At 37.0% G+C, this 16349-nt stretch overlaps 1 protein-coding gene across 2 annotated transcripts in view; it reads left to right on the top strand.

The window, feature by feature from the left end:
• The window catches only part of LOC124167674 (titin), a 57936-nt gene that overhangs the window by 11794 nt on the left and 29793 nt on the right, over positions 1–16349 (top strand). The window contains exon 1 of one of the 2 annotated variants that reach the window (XM_046545661.1): positions 780–1268. The exons of the other annotated variant lie outside the window; for it this stretch is intronic. Coding sequence (XP_046401617.1) covers positions 1205–1268 — 64 coding nt within the window. The 5' untranslated portion in view covers positions 780–1204. Of the gene's footprint in view, positions 1–779; positions 1269–16349 lie in introns of those variants that run through there. 2 annotated transcript variants of the gene reach the window in all.

Here is a 16349-nt window from a genome sequence, read left to right as displayed (position 1 = left end):
AAATATGTATCACGTGTACGGCTTGAGTAAGATGTGGTATGGTGGAGGTGTGTAATGGTGCGTTTTGGATATTTCATGCAGGTTGTTTTAAGAATGACGAAATTATTCAGGTATTAAAAAAAAATTACAATGAATTACTGGAGCCATGGAAAAGGTGATTTTCATTCAGAAACCATGAATGTATCTTGGAGACAAAAAATATTCATGCCCTCAACGTTATTGAGATCGGGAGTGGGCTTTTTCTAATTTTAGCTTTAACATTTCATATAATCTGCCTCGCATCCTTAAAAGTTATTTGGTTCGAATAAAAAATACCTAGTGGTGTGACTGTTAGGCGGCGTGATTATTAGTTTACTTTATTCATCCTAATGATAACTTGAAACATTTTTTGTGGTTACTAAAGGGTAGCAAACGAACAGAAACTATTAGTTCTGTCAAAGTTTGGATAAGTTTACCCTAAGGATCCTAAAGTTTAATTGCATATGAAATTAGAATTTACACGAAAAGAATAAAAATTCAGTTAAAGCATATTTTCTCCATTGGGAGGTCCGTTACCTCTCCGAACATTTTTCAACTTGTCTGTGGTAAACAACGAGTCTAGTTTTCGGAACGGGCGGTCCCACTAAATTTCTCCAGGACAGAGTCCCCTCTGGCGGAGTGCGCTACAACTCCTCGTTGGGGCGGTTGCTGCGTTCTATATCGAGACGCGAGAGTAGGAGAGATAAGGACGCGTAGGATAGGGGGAAGGATGGTAGGGTTGCAAGGGAGTGGTGGGGCGAAAGAGCAGAGTTGGTTGGGTGTCTTCAACAGCCAGGGAAACGTAATGAAGACGAGTCGCTTGTGATCCGGGAGATCGAGCACGCGCTCCGTTGCGGAGTGTGGTTTTCAGTGCCCTCGTCTAGGAGTGGACTAGATCGAGGATGTCCGCCTCGTCAATGTGGAGGCTCACTAATGTCCCTTGATCCCGATGCAAGTCGTCGATCGTGAGTCAGCGTGTGCTCAAGTCATAGGGAAAAGTTTCGAGTTTCGAAAACGACCGTGTGATAAATTTTTCGAATTTTCTCAAAATTCCGATCGGACGGAACCGATTATTACTGCGGGATCGTCAAGAAGTTAAAGCGAACATCGGAGTGAGATGGATTAACTTTTGAATCCTCACCTCCTTGGTGTCCAAGTGGTTCCTTGAAATCCGTCACATCCAGTCATGGGGAATACCGCAGCGAGACCTCTAAACGATCGAACGTATGACTTACGAAAGACTGCGGCGGGTGAGTGTTCGCAAAAAGTTTGTGGAAGTGTGTGGAGGAACTGTGAATTGTGGTTTTTGAAGTCAATGTGTGAATGGCAAGTGTGTCTGAGGGCGATCTGTTTTGAGTGGTGGGTGGTGACGAGAGCTTGAAGTTTTCAACTCGTGGTTATGCGAATGGCATTACTCGTAAGTCCTGCGGTACATCTAACTCCGAGGCGCTGCTGCGACACCATTATTTTCCTTAAATTACATGGTAGAGTTCCAGTTTAAAATCATCGCCTTCGTTTAGGAAATATTTTTCTGTCTTCTTCGCCTATGTGGTTCTTGTGTTGGTCTTTTCCATAGTTGATAGCTTTCAAGTTTCCCTTTGCTCAAGGTTTAGGGATCAGAAAAAGATGATCGTAGCTAAAGATTATAGTTTAAATTTTCGTTACTGTTTCATTTGGGATAAGTTTTAATATCCCACATTTGACGTCTTCACACTACGTTCTTGTAACAAATAAAATTCTCTAAAACGAGTGAATAAGAATTCCTGGTGGGATTTTTGGTTTAGTAATTGGAAAGTAAAGATACAACCCCTATAAATTTATTCATACAAAGCATTTCAATTGAACATCACTTGCTTTTCTCCTCTCGTTGTTTAAAAATAAAATTTTCCTGTTTGTAGATGAAATAGATATGTATTATTTTTTCTTTTCACTTTTAGTTTTTCACTTCTGTCTTACGCGTAGCGGAGAATTATAATGTGCGTCACTTGGTGCATTCATTGTTATTTATATCTGCTAAAAACTTCCTTTTGCGATGAGTTTTATCAGAGTATTATTTAAATAAATACGAGCCAAGTAGATGTTTATCTTTATAAATTTTCTAAATGAATAATTATATATACAGATACTATTATTTAATACCCTGAAATGCTAAAGCAATTTTTGTTGAGGACATCAGAAGTGGGGCAGGCCGTAAGATATTTTTGGAAAAGTATAACTCGTTACAATAATATGGCATATCAATCTATAAAAAATAAGGTTTTAAAGTATATTATAGGTAAATATTTGCCTCATTAAATTATTATCTAATTCTATAATATCCTTTTTCATTCTTCATGTAAGTAAATCTCTGGAATCTCGAAACCTTTAAGATACCCGCTACCCGCCTAGTCTTCCAAGATTATTATTACTCTTATCTATATTACTCTTATTATATTACTTGTTATTTCATGAAAAATAGCTGTAAGAAATGAAAGAAGTTTCTATTTTTACTTTCTGTGCCATGTTAGTGAATAGCCGTCTCCTTAATTCTTACTCTGGGTCTCTCTGACTTATTGGTATCCGTCGGGAAATTTTAGCTTTCGTTTTAGGTCTCAAGAAAGTGCTGAATCGCGTAAGTTGATCTCTGCGTTGAAAAAAAAATGGCTGAATATAAGCGGGTATTTGGTGGAAACCATCAGTTGTCTATGGGGTGTTTATATTTTCTATTGGTACACGTTTATTTACCCTGAGATATATATTTTTTTTAATTTCAACCCTGAGAAACTACAATACGTATTATTTACATCAATTTGGGCGTGATGTTCGCTGTAAGAAAGCAGTGTTGGCTAAAAACTTGTGAAAGGCCACCTTAGAGAGATTATCAAGATCAACTTACTTTCATTCTTTAATTATTTTCAACCACTAGAGAAAACTTCAGCTGTCTTGACAACTTTTATCCCGGGAGTTTTACTATGGTGTAATGCGCTTTTATTTTATTCAACATGATGATTGCCTAAATATATCCCAGAACGTTTAGCGGTCCTCGCTGCGTTATTATTGAGAAGAGATCGTTTTTTGAGATTGAACATTTAAAAGTTACTTCGTGTTTAACTTATAATTTATCCAATAGTTTGTTTATTGCGTGATTTGAATCCGCCGAAACCATATAATGAATAGAATACAATATTAGTGCTCATATTTTTCCATTTATTATAATTAGCTTTTTAATTTCATGAATGTTTGTTATGTTATGTGAGTTACCGCTAAGCGTTCTGGGATATATTTAGGCAATCATCATGTTAAATAAAATAAAAGCGCATTACACCATAGTAAAACTCCCGGGACAAAAGTTGTCAAGGCAGCTGAAGTTTTCTCTAGTGGTTGAAAATAATTAAAGAATGAAAGTAAGTTGATCTCGATAGTCTCTCTAAGGTGGCCTTTCACAAGTTTTTAGCCAACACTGCTTTCTTACAGCGAACATCACGCCCAAATTGATGTAAATAATACGTATTGTAGTTTCTCAGGGTTGAAATACAAAAAAAATATATATCTCAGGGGAAATAAACGTGAAACAATAGAAAATATAAACACCCCATAGACAACTGATGGTTTCCACCAAATACCCGCTTATATTCAGCCATTTTTTCATGAAATAATGTAAATAAACGCAGTGCTTTTGTTGGGAAAAAATTTAGGCGGCACTCACCAAAATTTTCCAACAATTTGCCAATTTGTGTTTTACATCCGGCCGCGAATGAAATGTCCAACTCCAACTCTTATATTAGTTCCGAGTTGTGCCACGAGATAACTCAGAACAAGTAAATAATCATTTCCGATTTTTCTTTCTGAAATTCATTGGACAATTTACAGTACGTCTATTTTTTACAGATTTAAAAAGGTAGTTCAACCGGTTCGCTTATAACGAGTTTGAATTTTAGGGGGTGTGCCGTACCGGCCCAACTACAGCACTGAATAAATGCCTATTATATTTTTTTAATGAGTACCATAAAGCAGCTAATTTCCTTTTCCAAACATATGATGACAGTTATTTTCATCCTCGGATGAGACATATACAGAAGACAAAAAGAGTATTTAATATTATGTCATTGCTAAAAATCATGTGCACTGCGGTTACCTTTCGAAATGATTCGATTATTACATTGGTCATAATTGTGGACAAGCTTTACTATATCCTCTTCATAAAATGTTGCCACCATTGAATTTTCGCTATAAGTATGACCATTATCATGGATTAGAACAATGGTAGAAGTCAGTGTGTCTCTTATTAGAATGACTACGCACTTTCGGCGTAATGTCTACCACTAAACGGCTGCATTGAAATCAACAAGCAATACAAATTTGAAACCATTTGAGATAACTAATTCTGATGGATAATTTTAAATTTTTGAGACCTACCTGTATTAAAAATTCCGTCATAAATTTTTATGGTAATCAAAAATTTATATTTACATCTCAATTTTTCTGGCATAATTAAGGATTATTTTCTAAATTTAGACGGCTGGGAGAATTTAGAACCGAAAAAACGAATGCAGCAGGCATCTAATAATTCTTACTGCCTTCGACCATAAACTTATAATTATTGACATCTTACTCGAGATATATTCATAACTACGCCACAATGAGAAGCTGCAATCGTCCTCTACCACAAGAGTTGGAGATTATCGTAATCAGCTTAAAAAAGATTTCATTCTACGCCGTTCAGATAGGTCAAATTAATCACGTCTAAAAAACATTGAGGACATCGTTTTTTCCGACGGTTGTTTTACATCTATGACTGAAAATGAATTTTTTGTGGCTTGCTGTGTTGCCTTCAAAGGGTTCTTAGTAGGGGTGTCATGGTGACGGAACGCACCGGAACGCCGTTCTGGCACTGGTTAACAAAAGATATAATAGTCAAATGACACTTTCAGCAATTTTGTCGCCTTAAAATTTCTAATATTCACTTTCGTAACTAAAACCAAAAAATGTAATAATGTGAATAATAACATGTTATGAAAGAACACACAGAGTAATATTACACTCATAAAAGAAGTTAAGGGAAGTGCGTTCCGGCACTGCTAATTTTGCCATGACGTCACAGGTTCTTAGTCTCCGTAATAGATATATTGGTTAGCAGAATACCTGAAGTTTCTTGTTGAGAAAAGGCTTATGAATGGACGTCGGTTTCTTTTGTTTCTTGGAGTAGTGATTCCCCGCGTTATGTGCGAAACCAACCACAATAACTAACCTGTCATTTCTGAATATGCTCTCTTACACATACCTCGTTCATATAGAGGACGACTGGGAGATATTTTGGCAAACAGAAAAACTATTAAGGAAGAAATAGTAGTTTAAATCGTGCATCCGGTGAGCTATCGTATGCTAGGTCAGTGCATCATTGTTTATAAACTCGTTGGAAATTGTTTTTAATTTTGAACTTAACGTTTTGAAATTTTATATCAAACGGAGATTTTCAGATCATTCTCTATGAGAGCCCATTTAATTATTACACAAATCTAGCGACAAGTAGTTTTTGGTATTTTACTGAGGAAGGTATGGGTGGCATTTTTAGGATGGCTGAATAATTTGACTTCTATCATTAAGACAACAATTAAGAAAGACCCCTCTTTCTCCTATTATCTCGCCCTATCTAACGTGGCTAATCTCGAATTTCTGATTCATGGTCAAACTAACAATTTCGGCTTATATCCTTGCTTTCATGATATTTTTTATGGACAATTACTTAGATAATAAAAATATTTATGAAAAAAGCAATAATTCGATTATTTAACTGAATATTCTCGTAGCAGGAATTTACTCTCCTAATTCCCTTTAAATTCTGAGAACCAAATATCATTTATTGATAATAAAATTTAATAGACACAGCACAGGCTGGAATTGAGTGGTTGGCGCTGACTAAAAACGTATGCTCTCTGCTCACATGTGATTATTTATTAATTATTTCAGCTGCTCTTTATTTTTATTTGTGTACTTTCGATTAATTTTCCATGTTAAATTTTTCTTAGCAGTCAACCAATCATGTTTTTGGTGTATTTTTTATTATAACCAACCTTATTTTGAATGACCACTAATCAATAAGGGGTGCATTCGTTATTCAATCTTCTATTTTCAATTGTCACTTCGTAATTTAACCCCTAAATCACTTGTTCCTTGGGAAGATTATTTCCGAATTAGCACCACTTATTCACCAGTTTTTAGTTTAAGGTTCAACTCAAAGTAATTGCAATGTTCTCCACCGAAAAGAAGACTTTGTTTTCGGTGATAATTCACGTAATGTGCGAGGTCTTAAAAAAATCAGAGAAATTCTTGCCGGTTCCGTAGAAGAATACAAATGAGTTCAACGTTGATTTTTAAAGTAGAGTATATTATAAAATTTGAAAATGCTTCGAACGCCAAGAACAAGACTTTACATTTCTGTCAGCATCGTGTAGTGATACATCAAGATAGCATATGGTCGCTCATGGGATGCACGATTTAAAATGCTCTTTCTTCCTTTTCGTTTTTTTTCTGTTTACCCAAATATCTCCTATTCGCCCTCAATATGAAACAGTGTGTAAGAGAGCACATCCATGGTCGTTAAGGATAGTAGGATAGATAATAGGAGAAAGAGGGGTCTCTTTTAATTGTTGTCTTAATGGTAGAAGTCAAATTATTTAGCCATCCTAAAAATGTCACCTAGTAGAAATATTTACGCAACTTTTTGATTTATTTTGCCTCAGTAAAATTCCTCTACTGTGGATGTTATGATTTCTAACGCAGCATCTAAAACCCGACTTTATGAGGTGGACTAATTACATATCTGTTTCTGAGTAAATTTTGTAATGATATCTTTGACACCCCATAAAAGATGTAAGCATTTCGTTACTTGCTAGGCTGTGTAACGTTTCATCCTATTTGTACGGCGATATAGAGGTTAATGGCTTAAGCTGTCTCTACGGTGTTATTCGGAGCTGGTTTGAGGGAGTACGTTAGTGTCCCCTGTTTTGGTTGATATTGTCCCCCCACGACAGGGCGCCCTTTTCAGCGTAAAATCTGCGGCAGGCTTTGCTCGCATGTGGCGGGAAGTCACTAACCACCGTGTGAAATAAATAGATGACGACAAACTTAGAGGTTGAAGTCTACGGAGGTAGCTGAAATAGACTTAATGCAGTAGAAAAGATAAATATTTTCGATATGGTCCGGCAATTTCCTCATTGGCGGTGGAGGTCAATCTAGACCAATGAAACCAGGTTTGGACCTAAGTCAATCTGTCTCTTTGTTAGCGCTTAAAACTTGAGACTGACTCAACGTTAACAGGATGTTAGTGTGTCTGCTACTCGGTCTAGGGTGATCGTGTTCCCTATATCTAATTGATTAAAAAGAATAAAGTTATAATCTATTTGTTTTTTTAACTGCTTTTGATAATTGATGAGGGCTAAAATATTATTGAGAAGTGACGCTAAATTAACTTTGATAAATAGATGAATGGTAATCAGATGTAATTTCCTGAATTAGAATTAATTTCCTCTCATTAAAAATGTATCGTACAAAAGTAGATGGCGGACGTTTTATCAATGACCAGCTATGAAACAGTAGACCATGCGAACCGTATACTGGTAATGTATCTATAAACCTACCGGTCATACCAACGGACGTTTGCTGTATGAAGCAACTGGAGGACTAAACGAACGAAAGAGAATGTTCGAGCTGTAATCATGCACGTGATGGATTAAGAAGAGTCGTCCTCCATTCCCAAGCTCAGAATCAGCGTTTCAATATCTTTTTAGTTTGACTTTTATTTTAGCTTAGTTGGAAGTGGATGCATTTTTATTTGACATCGTCGGAAAAATTTCGTTTCGTGAGGTCAGTGGTCTCCTCCTTAGAGTATCTTAAGAGAATGCGTCATTCCTGTGCCACTTAGGTCGTAAATAGTTTTTTCGTATCCTATTACTTCTTAAAAACGAAGGGTATTATCTTGAAATATTCAAGATATAAATAGCTGCCCGTTGTTAATGTGGGACATCCAGCTAAAGCATTATATAAAAGTGATTAAATTTTCAGGTAAAATTAATTTTAAGGCAAAATTTTTCTATTTAAGATACGGGTAAATTTTTCCTGTTTAAGGTACAGGCAAATTTTGAGATGCAGCTAATATAGATTTGCGCTGAAAATTTTAAGATTTATCGAGGAAGTTTTAAAACATCGGTACGGCACGATAAATCACCGTTAGCCAGAATATATCCGGAGAGCCAAAAATTGACTTCTGATATTTGTCCTACTGGGCTCATATTTTTTTTGGTGCCAGAATGTTACTCAAGTTTTCCTTTATTTTACCTTTTTAGTCTTTGTGCACTTGACGTTTCGACGTGATTAAGTTATTGAATACATCTTTATGCTATCGTGATTTCGAATGGTATAGGTTTATTTATATTTTTTTCAAGTGGTAATTAAGAAATTCAGTGGATCTGGAATGCATGCTAAAGTACACTTAAGTATAATGTAAATGAAGAAAGTGATTAATGTATGGAATCCTGGTATAGTAAATACAAGCCTTATTAGTCATCCTGGATAATTCAAATAGATATCGGCAACCATTAGGGCATTCATCGGGGCTAAGATACTTACCATTGCTTTTGGTTGATCGAGTGCCAGGTAGGCTTGTAATACCTTCGCCGGCACAGTTGGAGACTATAATTACACTCCCTAGGGAAGGACTCGAGCATCGGTGAAACTTTTCTGTCAACACACATAACCTTTGGGGAATAAAATTAGAGAAGATAAATTTCTTGTTACATAGGCTCACTTTCATTGCCCTGCGAGATATTGTGTATAGTAATTCTCTAAATAGTGGCCATTCTTAGGTATCTCCCTACTGCCGAATTTACAAAAATTTTTATTGGGAATTAGAAAACCTTTTAGCATGCTACGAATTTAATTCAAGTCTGTGTTTTCTTTAAATTTTAATGCAAGCATTATATACACATAAATCGATAGTAGAATATTTTATTCGCTCCCGGGAAAATTACCGTTAGTTAATTACTAGATCTTAAAAGAATAATATTTCAGAAAAAGTCAACTGGGCGTTTTCAGAAGAGCGTCCAGAGACATTGACAGAAACATAGTTCACTTAGAAAATACATACCTATTAGATCTGTACTATTTATGATCTGGGTTTTTGAACGCCCTATTTTTGACGCAAAATCGTAAATAGTTAGTCCACTGTTTCAGACAAGAATTAATTAGTATTTTTATCCTAAAGACATAAATCTCGTATACTATAAAGTACGATCTCCTTACTGGCTGATTAATTCACTATGATACATCCTCTGTGTCATATATAGACTCACTCAGATAGGAAATGATTATGGTGAGAAATAATTTTTGGGGTTGTTTTTACCTAAGGCCTGCTAAACTTCCAATAGGCTCTCATGAAAGTTAAAATATGGGTCATTTTTATTTCCAATATTTTCCTGCAGGAAGTGTGGGGAAATTGGTCGGTAATTTTATTTTTATACTTGGTCGTTGATTGAAATCTAAGCAATGATTTAATTTACATGAAGTGTGAATGTGATATACCATAGCTAATAAAAGAACTACGTCTCCCAAATATCTATGATTTTACCGTGAAATGTATTGGAAGTCGGCAGTAATTTTCCTCGTTTGCGTATGATTTAATTCCTTTGTATGAATTACCATTGTCCATTACACACAGAGCCCTCTAAAATTAATAGTTATCCGTATGGGATTGTTTTAGCAGTTAAGTAGCTCAATGGTGACCTACTCTCGCGCTTGCCAGCATTCTTGGCTCGATGGGAGGGCAAGGAATGACAGCCCAGGCTCTCCCTCGTTGCATTGTATCGCAGTCTAATGCATCGATGCTCGAAGCCGTTGATAGCGAGGGTAAGATTAGCGTTTACGTGCTCAAACTTCGTCATTTGTAAATTATGGATCCGCGTATCTGCTATTTGGATAAGTAATTGCACGTTTGTATTCATTAAATTCGTGGTATTTCCTCCTTCGTAATTAGGAATTTTACTGCTTTGGAGTCTTATGTCTTATTCTACCCGCCTTCGCCGTTCTCAATCAGATCGAGAATATGTACCATTTAGCTCTCTCGCTGTGAAATTTCTTGGTATCTGTTAAGACCTTTTTGAGGTCATTTGCTCCCTTTATTTTCATCTTCTGGAAATGGAATTTAACGAAATGCACTTCTTTTGGTAAGAAGCGCAATTTATTAGTTAAAATTACTTGCATATTTTACATTTTTCTGTGAAATTTACAAATTTGTTGGTAGTGTGAGCGCTCATGTTTCCCCAAAGTTAGAGTTGAGTTGTTGGAAGAAATTTTTTACTGTCATTATATTCAATTCTCTTTAAATAGTGTTACATATAAAGTCATAGATGCAATCCTATGGTATGTAGTGACTTTGAACTAAAATATCGGGGTTATCTGAGTCCCAGGTCCACTTTAGATACAATATTTCATTTGCACCAAACTTTTTGAAGGTTCCGCTATTTTATTGAGTTTGGCCAAGCTTAATGTTTTACTTAAGGCGTCCTTTTACTTTCCTTTTGGAAAGTGTGTCAAAATGCTTTCGGAGGAAAAAATGGTAATCGCTAGAGAATTATAAATGTACTCTTTGTTTGCTTTTGACTCATATCAATTCACGACTTTTCCCTAACAACACACAGATTTTTTTAAGAATACTAAGCAGAAATCTTGGAAAAATGTTTGCGTCCACGGAAATGAGATCGATATTTTCGAGCACCAAACCTTAGCAATACGACGCGGTTCTCTGAGGCTCGGTAACTACGATTGCTTTTTCCAGTTTAGTTTTTAAAAAATAATCCTTGAAAATCGCCATTTAAAGCTCGGAACATCGTCATTATGGACCTACAGCACTCTACTGAGGATATTAAGAGGATAATGGATCGATCCATTTGACCATTTAACCCATTACTCCAATGAAGATGCTAGGGGTTGGACATTTTTCGGAACCATCTCACATATGCTTCGGGTAATGAAGTAGGGCGTAGAACTTAAATCGGCATGCAAAAGAGGGGGAAATGAACACTTTTCCGGAAAAAAGCACAAACCGAGACCCTTTATCCCTAACCTTCCCTTTCCACCCTCGCCGAGGGGAGTCGATACTGATTTGAGCTTAGTACTCTTAAAATAATCTCTACTTTACACTGCAATGTAAATTTTCCGAGTATCATATTTCATAAACGAAAGATAACTATGTTATAATGCCTAATTCATGTCTAATTTCACGTGTAAAACGGGTGCGCTATTTTGCATTGCAAAATCAGACAGCTGTGAGCCAAGATCTTCCAGAGTAAGAATAATATAGGCTAAGTACCAGAAGGAAGAGATATTGAGTTTTTTACGCCAATAAAAGTCTTACCACTGCCACAGCGGCTGCCTAAATTCAAAGTTTTTCGGCGAAAAATAAGATCATGCATGAAAACTTGGTCAATTTTGGACTACGGTACCTCGGTACGGTAAAGGGTCGCACTCATGTAAAATGGCATATAAATATTTAATTGTTAATGATTTTTTAGTATTTACGCGAAGTTTCAAGTCTATATAAAAATCCAATGCGGATATTTGTCCGGCTTCATCCGATTTTGGACCACTGTGCTGTGGTACTTACATGCCTTGTTGCAAATAAAGTTGGATGAGAAATTTTCCCTTTAATGTCAGTACTTCAACACGTTGACGCTATGGTCTTTCTGCTATGTTGCTCATTGTTTACTCTCTAATGTGGGTAATTAAGTGAAGTAGTCTCAAAAGGAAGGAATTGTAATAATTTTGGTGTTTACATTTGTTTTTCTCGGGTATAATTATCCAAATTACCTCATTTGAGCCTTAGGTCTCAGTTTAGAATCTGTAAACAATGATTGCAAAATTTTGCAAATTATCCATAATAACAGTATATTTTACACATAAATTCCATTAAGTTTATTCAAATACTTTTGGATCGCTCGTCTTTTCAGCAAATTCTAGAAGTATTATAATTCCACTTTAAGTCTGTTTCTCCCTCTGCTGTATGTTGTTATGTGTTGAATGGTCCATCTTTCCTGTCGCTCATGCGTTGACTTGTATCATTGGTGTGCGTATGTGATGCTATCCCTATAATTTTAAAGTTATTCGTTGTGGATACCAAACTGTACATTTTTGGAAAGTTATTTATGCTATTAGTTTCGATTATCTTATTCCCTTGTGACCAGACTACGGAGGCTAATCCTTTTCTGCTGTCTTGTCTACGACCTATTCTTACTCATTATGTATTCACTACTCCCTCCCTTTGATTAGTACTTAGTCATAACTCTAAAATGGCTTTCCAACCTATATCGGTTCTGATATTATATTGGAACTAAAGTTCCTTATATGGAAAAATTCTCAGTTATGGAACATCTTGAAATCAGTGATGGCAGTAGGTAGGCGGTCGTTATTATTGATTGGACTAATATTTTCCAGAATATGAACGTTATCATGTTTAACCTCTAGACTCTACACTACGGATATTGTTGGGCCGGTGTGTTGAACGGTACAACGCTAAAACTCTTATTTTCCTAACTAATTTTTGGATATTTTTTGTGTCGTTAAGACGAAGTGGGCAGCGGGGTAGTTTCACACGGCCGGCCACCAAAAAGTTGGCGAATTTGAAGGTGGGGAGAGAGTGAGAGGGAATGAGCCTAGAGGTGAACAAGGTCTGCGGCCTCCAAATGTCTCTGGACAATCGTGGGTATTCGATGGGCATCACGACTTGTTCCGTTAAATCCCCTTTAAATGGCTTTGAGAGTGAAGTATCCTTGGTACCATCGTGGGGAGTAAGTTGGCTCGGCAAAGCAAAGGTCCGCGGTTAAATTCCTGCCATGCCCCTCAAATCCCCGTAAACTTTTCCGCGAGCTCCAAGGATCTTGAATACTTATTAGTATGCGCATTCATTTAATGCATGTGCATGCCAACCAGGCACATGCGAGGTAGTTGCATGATTCAATCCTCAGTCTGGGTGAAATTTGTCTCGCTAAAATCCATGTTTTTATTCTGTGCCGTGCACGCTGCCGAAATGGAGTATCAAGAGAAGCGTATTTTTCGCGCCCGCCGAAAACAGCTCGCTGAGCCGGTGACTCTCTTCTCTCGGGAAGAAAATCGCAACATCGGGACGGCTTTCGCGAGGTCGTCTACTTCGGGGCGGGGAGAAGGCAACAGGGAGTTGTTTAAAAATCGGGCAGGCATGGAGCATAAGGGGAGGGTTGGGGTGGGAGAATGGTCTTCGGAGGAGCCTTCGCTTTATTTTCGTCCCTCCACTGTCCTCCCTCCTGGGATCTAGCGGCCGCCTCCCCCATCTCTTGTTCCTCTTATCTGCTCCCTCCCTCTCTCTCTGCTCCACTCCGGCGCCTGGTGGCTGCACAAGAAGGAGGCATGGCCCCCTCACAAACTCCCGAGCGCTGCGGTAACGTCATTGAGGTAGACAAAACGCTTACGGAGGTTCCGAAGGAATCTTCCCACCCTCACCTCTTTGGCGCTTGCGTCACCCACGATGCCACCGACTCCACGAATCGGTGAGATGCTCGGAGACGCTTAGCTTGCGTTAGGTTTTGCACTTGTTTCGTCGCTGTTATTCACCGTGGGGTGCCTTACACCTGCGTTCATTTGCTCCACATTATCTCAATAAGCAATATTTTTACTAGGTTATTCACGAGGATTAATAGTTAAGGCGATGAAAATCTTGCATACCAACTTATTTCCTTGTAGTAAAGTCGTGTAGACTGCCGAATTTTACAACAGTAATTTTTTAGAGTCAATACTGCTTCGCGATGTCTGCACATAAATTTTGTGAGCATAAAAAAAGATGGTGGAATGGCCATGGTGCATGCCTAACGCACATTTTATAGAGCTCATTAGAAAGGTGAAGTTTAAGTGAAGAATGTTTTTTATATAATGTTTTAGAATTTTACTTACCCTTTCTTTATCCCTCCTGTAAAGTAGTATTCAAGTTGGAACTGTCACTTCTCTGGTAAATACCCTCTTCGGGTATTGGAAAGTCCATCCTCACAGAAACATATTTATCATGTTCACCCGTTCTTCATTTTTGCGGGAAAATTTTGATTAGTCTCATTCTAATACCAAAATTAATACCCAGTTAATGGAAATCAATAATATTAATGTAAATCCAGCTCAAGTTGTATAGTTTAGCGTGGCGTAGCGTCGAACCACAATTAATTCACATCGTCCTCAAAAAATAGGTTTTTAGAATTCAGGACAGGCGAGTTGCGTGGCGGTGGATGAGCTTCCTGATTAGTTTCAATAATTCGGCTCTTATATGCTTTACACTTAGTATAACCCTGATTTAAATAGGTTTAACACTGGAAAATTACAATTTGGTATGATGGTTGAAGGTTCACCCAAGCTGCTGAATAAGCGCAGGCCTTGGTGAGCTGTTAATGGCCCAGGCTCCTATCATAGATATATTTGAGATAGATTTGAAGTGTGGATGTTAAATGGAGATGTAAATATAAGTTAACGAGTAAATATCTTACAGTTCCAAGAGAACTTATTAATATTGATCCAAGAATTAGATTTTTAACGAGAGAATCGTACTTTGCTAGCCTCAATGCTTTGTGTCAGGCACCTCCAATGTTCATTATTTTTGTGACCGCAACCACTTCAAGCGCTTTTGGCAGAAGGCTTGAGTCGCATTCCTTAAGCTCCTTTGATATATTCAGAGCATTTCTTCGGCAGTAAACCTGTTAGGGACGGACGGGAATTTAGTCGTCTGGTTAAAGACTGTCTTTTCTTCTTGTTCGTAATCTCTTTGATTGGCGACGGTCGTAATTTTAATGGGAGAATGAGTTTCACTCACATTTTTTTAAAGTCTCGTTTCTTCAGCAGTCGAACTTAGAACCAGTGCTATAAATTGCTGAATGTTTTTTATGTTTTCTCATTTAGAAGGCGCTCCACTTCCGCTCAACCATTTTTGTATCGCATTATCCGTTTAAAACTTAAGCAATTATCTTGATATTTTTCAGGTACATGTATTAGACCTTTCTCAACATTTACATGTGTCTCAAATCTAAAAATCTTTCCTTGGTATTCATTCAGAGGTTGAAATTTTTATGTTTGAGGAACTGGAAAATGTTGATTTAAGTCTATTTCCCATGAAAACCAAGACGTTACCACGAGTTTTAAACAAGTAATTGATCGAGACAAAACAAAACCGGTAGGAAGGAAGCACCGGTAATGACATTTTCATGGAAATACCAAGGCATATTACATACCAGTGGCGTAATTAGGAATATGCTTTGGGGAAGACGAGGAGGGGGTTAGTGGACTACCCCCTCCAGAAAACTGAGGCAATGAAAAATGAGTTCAGGAAAAATTTTGAAAAATAACATGGATGAAAATGTATTTTACATCATTTTGGCACTTAAAATTTAACTTTAAACAGTTGCAGTTATTATATATCAAATCCAGACAAGATTTTAAAACAATTTGATATCTTCCCCCCATAATTACGCCACTGCTACATACTAATACATAAAATATGATTTCACTTACAATTAGTAAGTGACGATAAACAATTGGCGTTTAATTTGTTATATATATTGAGAATACATTTGAATATCAGTATTGCCTCATACTTCTATGATGATGTAAGCTTAAGTATAGTAATCTCTATACTCACAGGCTCAACTTTGTGGAAGTTCATATCAATGAATAAAAACGAACAAACTTTGTATTAATCCACCAATTTATTTACGCGGTACTACTAGTTTCGACGCAGCGGCGTCATCCTCAGGTACAAAGGTTACAAGCAATCAAACCAAATCAAACATCCTTATATATCATGTGGTATCTGTGGGGGAGGAAGAAGGTAGGTGGAAGGGGTGGCTGGGAAATCTGAAGTAGGTGATTGGGCGGGTGGTGAGAGTTGGAGAGGGGCGGGGTGTGGAAGACCGTTGGTCGGGAGTAACGGAAGTTATGAACTTAAGTATAGTATTAATGAAAGTAACAAATAAAAAATAAATTTCGTCTCCATAAAAAAATGATACAAGGTTTCGTCATAATAAATATGTTGAAAATGAAATTTAGGCACCTCCCCATACTACTCTCTGATTTAATACCTCATAAATACTGTTACGGAAGTCAAAATAAGTTTCTTTACAGACAATAGTGCCACAGCTTCAGATTTCTGGAAAATTATTAAATTTAGTTGCGGTGGAGCCTCCTCGTTACTTTCACATGTTTTTTTTAATATTCATTGGTTAATTCTCTAATCTATTTAATCTTTTTTGAGCTGATGCTACTTCTAACGATGAAAGCATAATGACTTCTTTAGTACA

Source organism: Ischnura elegans, chromosome 1 (assembly GCF_921293095.1).
Source record: "Ischnura elegans chromosome 1, ioIscEleg1.1, whole genome shotgun sequence".
NCBI classification, from domain to species: domain Eukaryota; kingdom Metazoa; phylum Arthropoda; class Insecta; order Odonata; family Coenagrionidae; genus Ischnura; species Ischnura elegans.
This window is presented reverse-complemented; position numbering and strand designations above follow the sequence as displayed.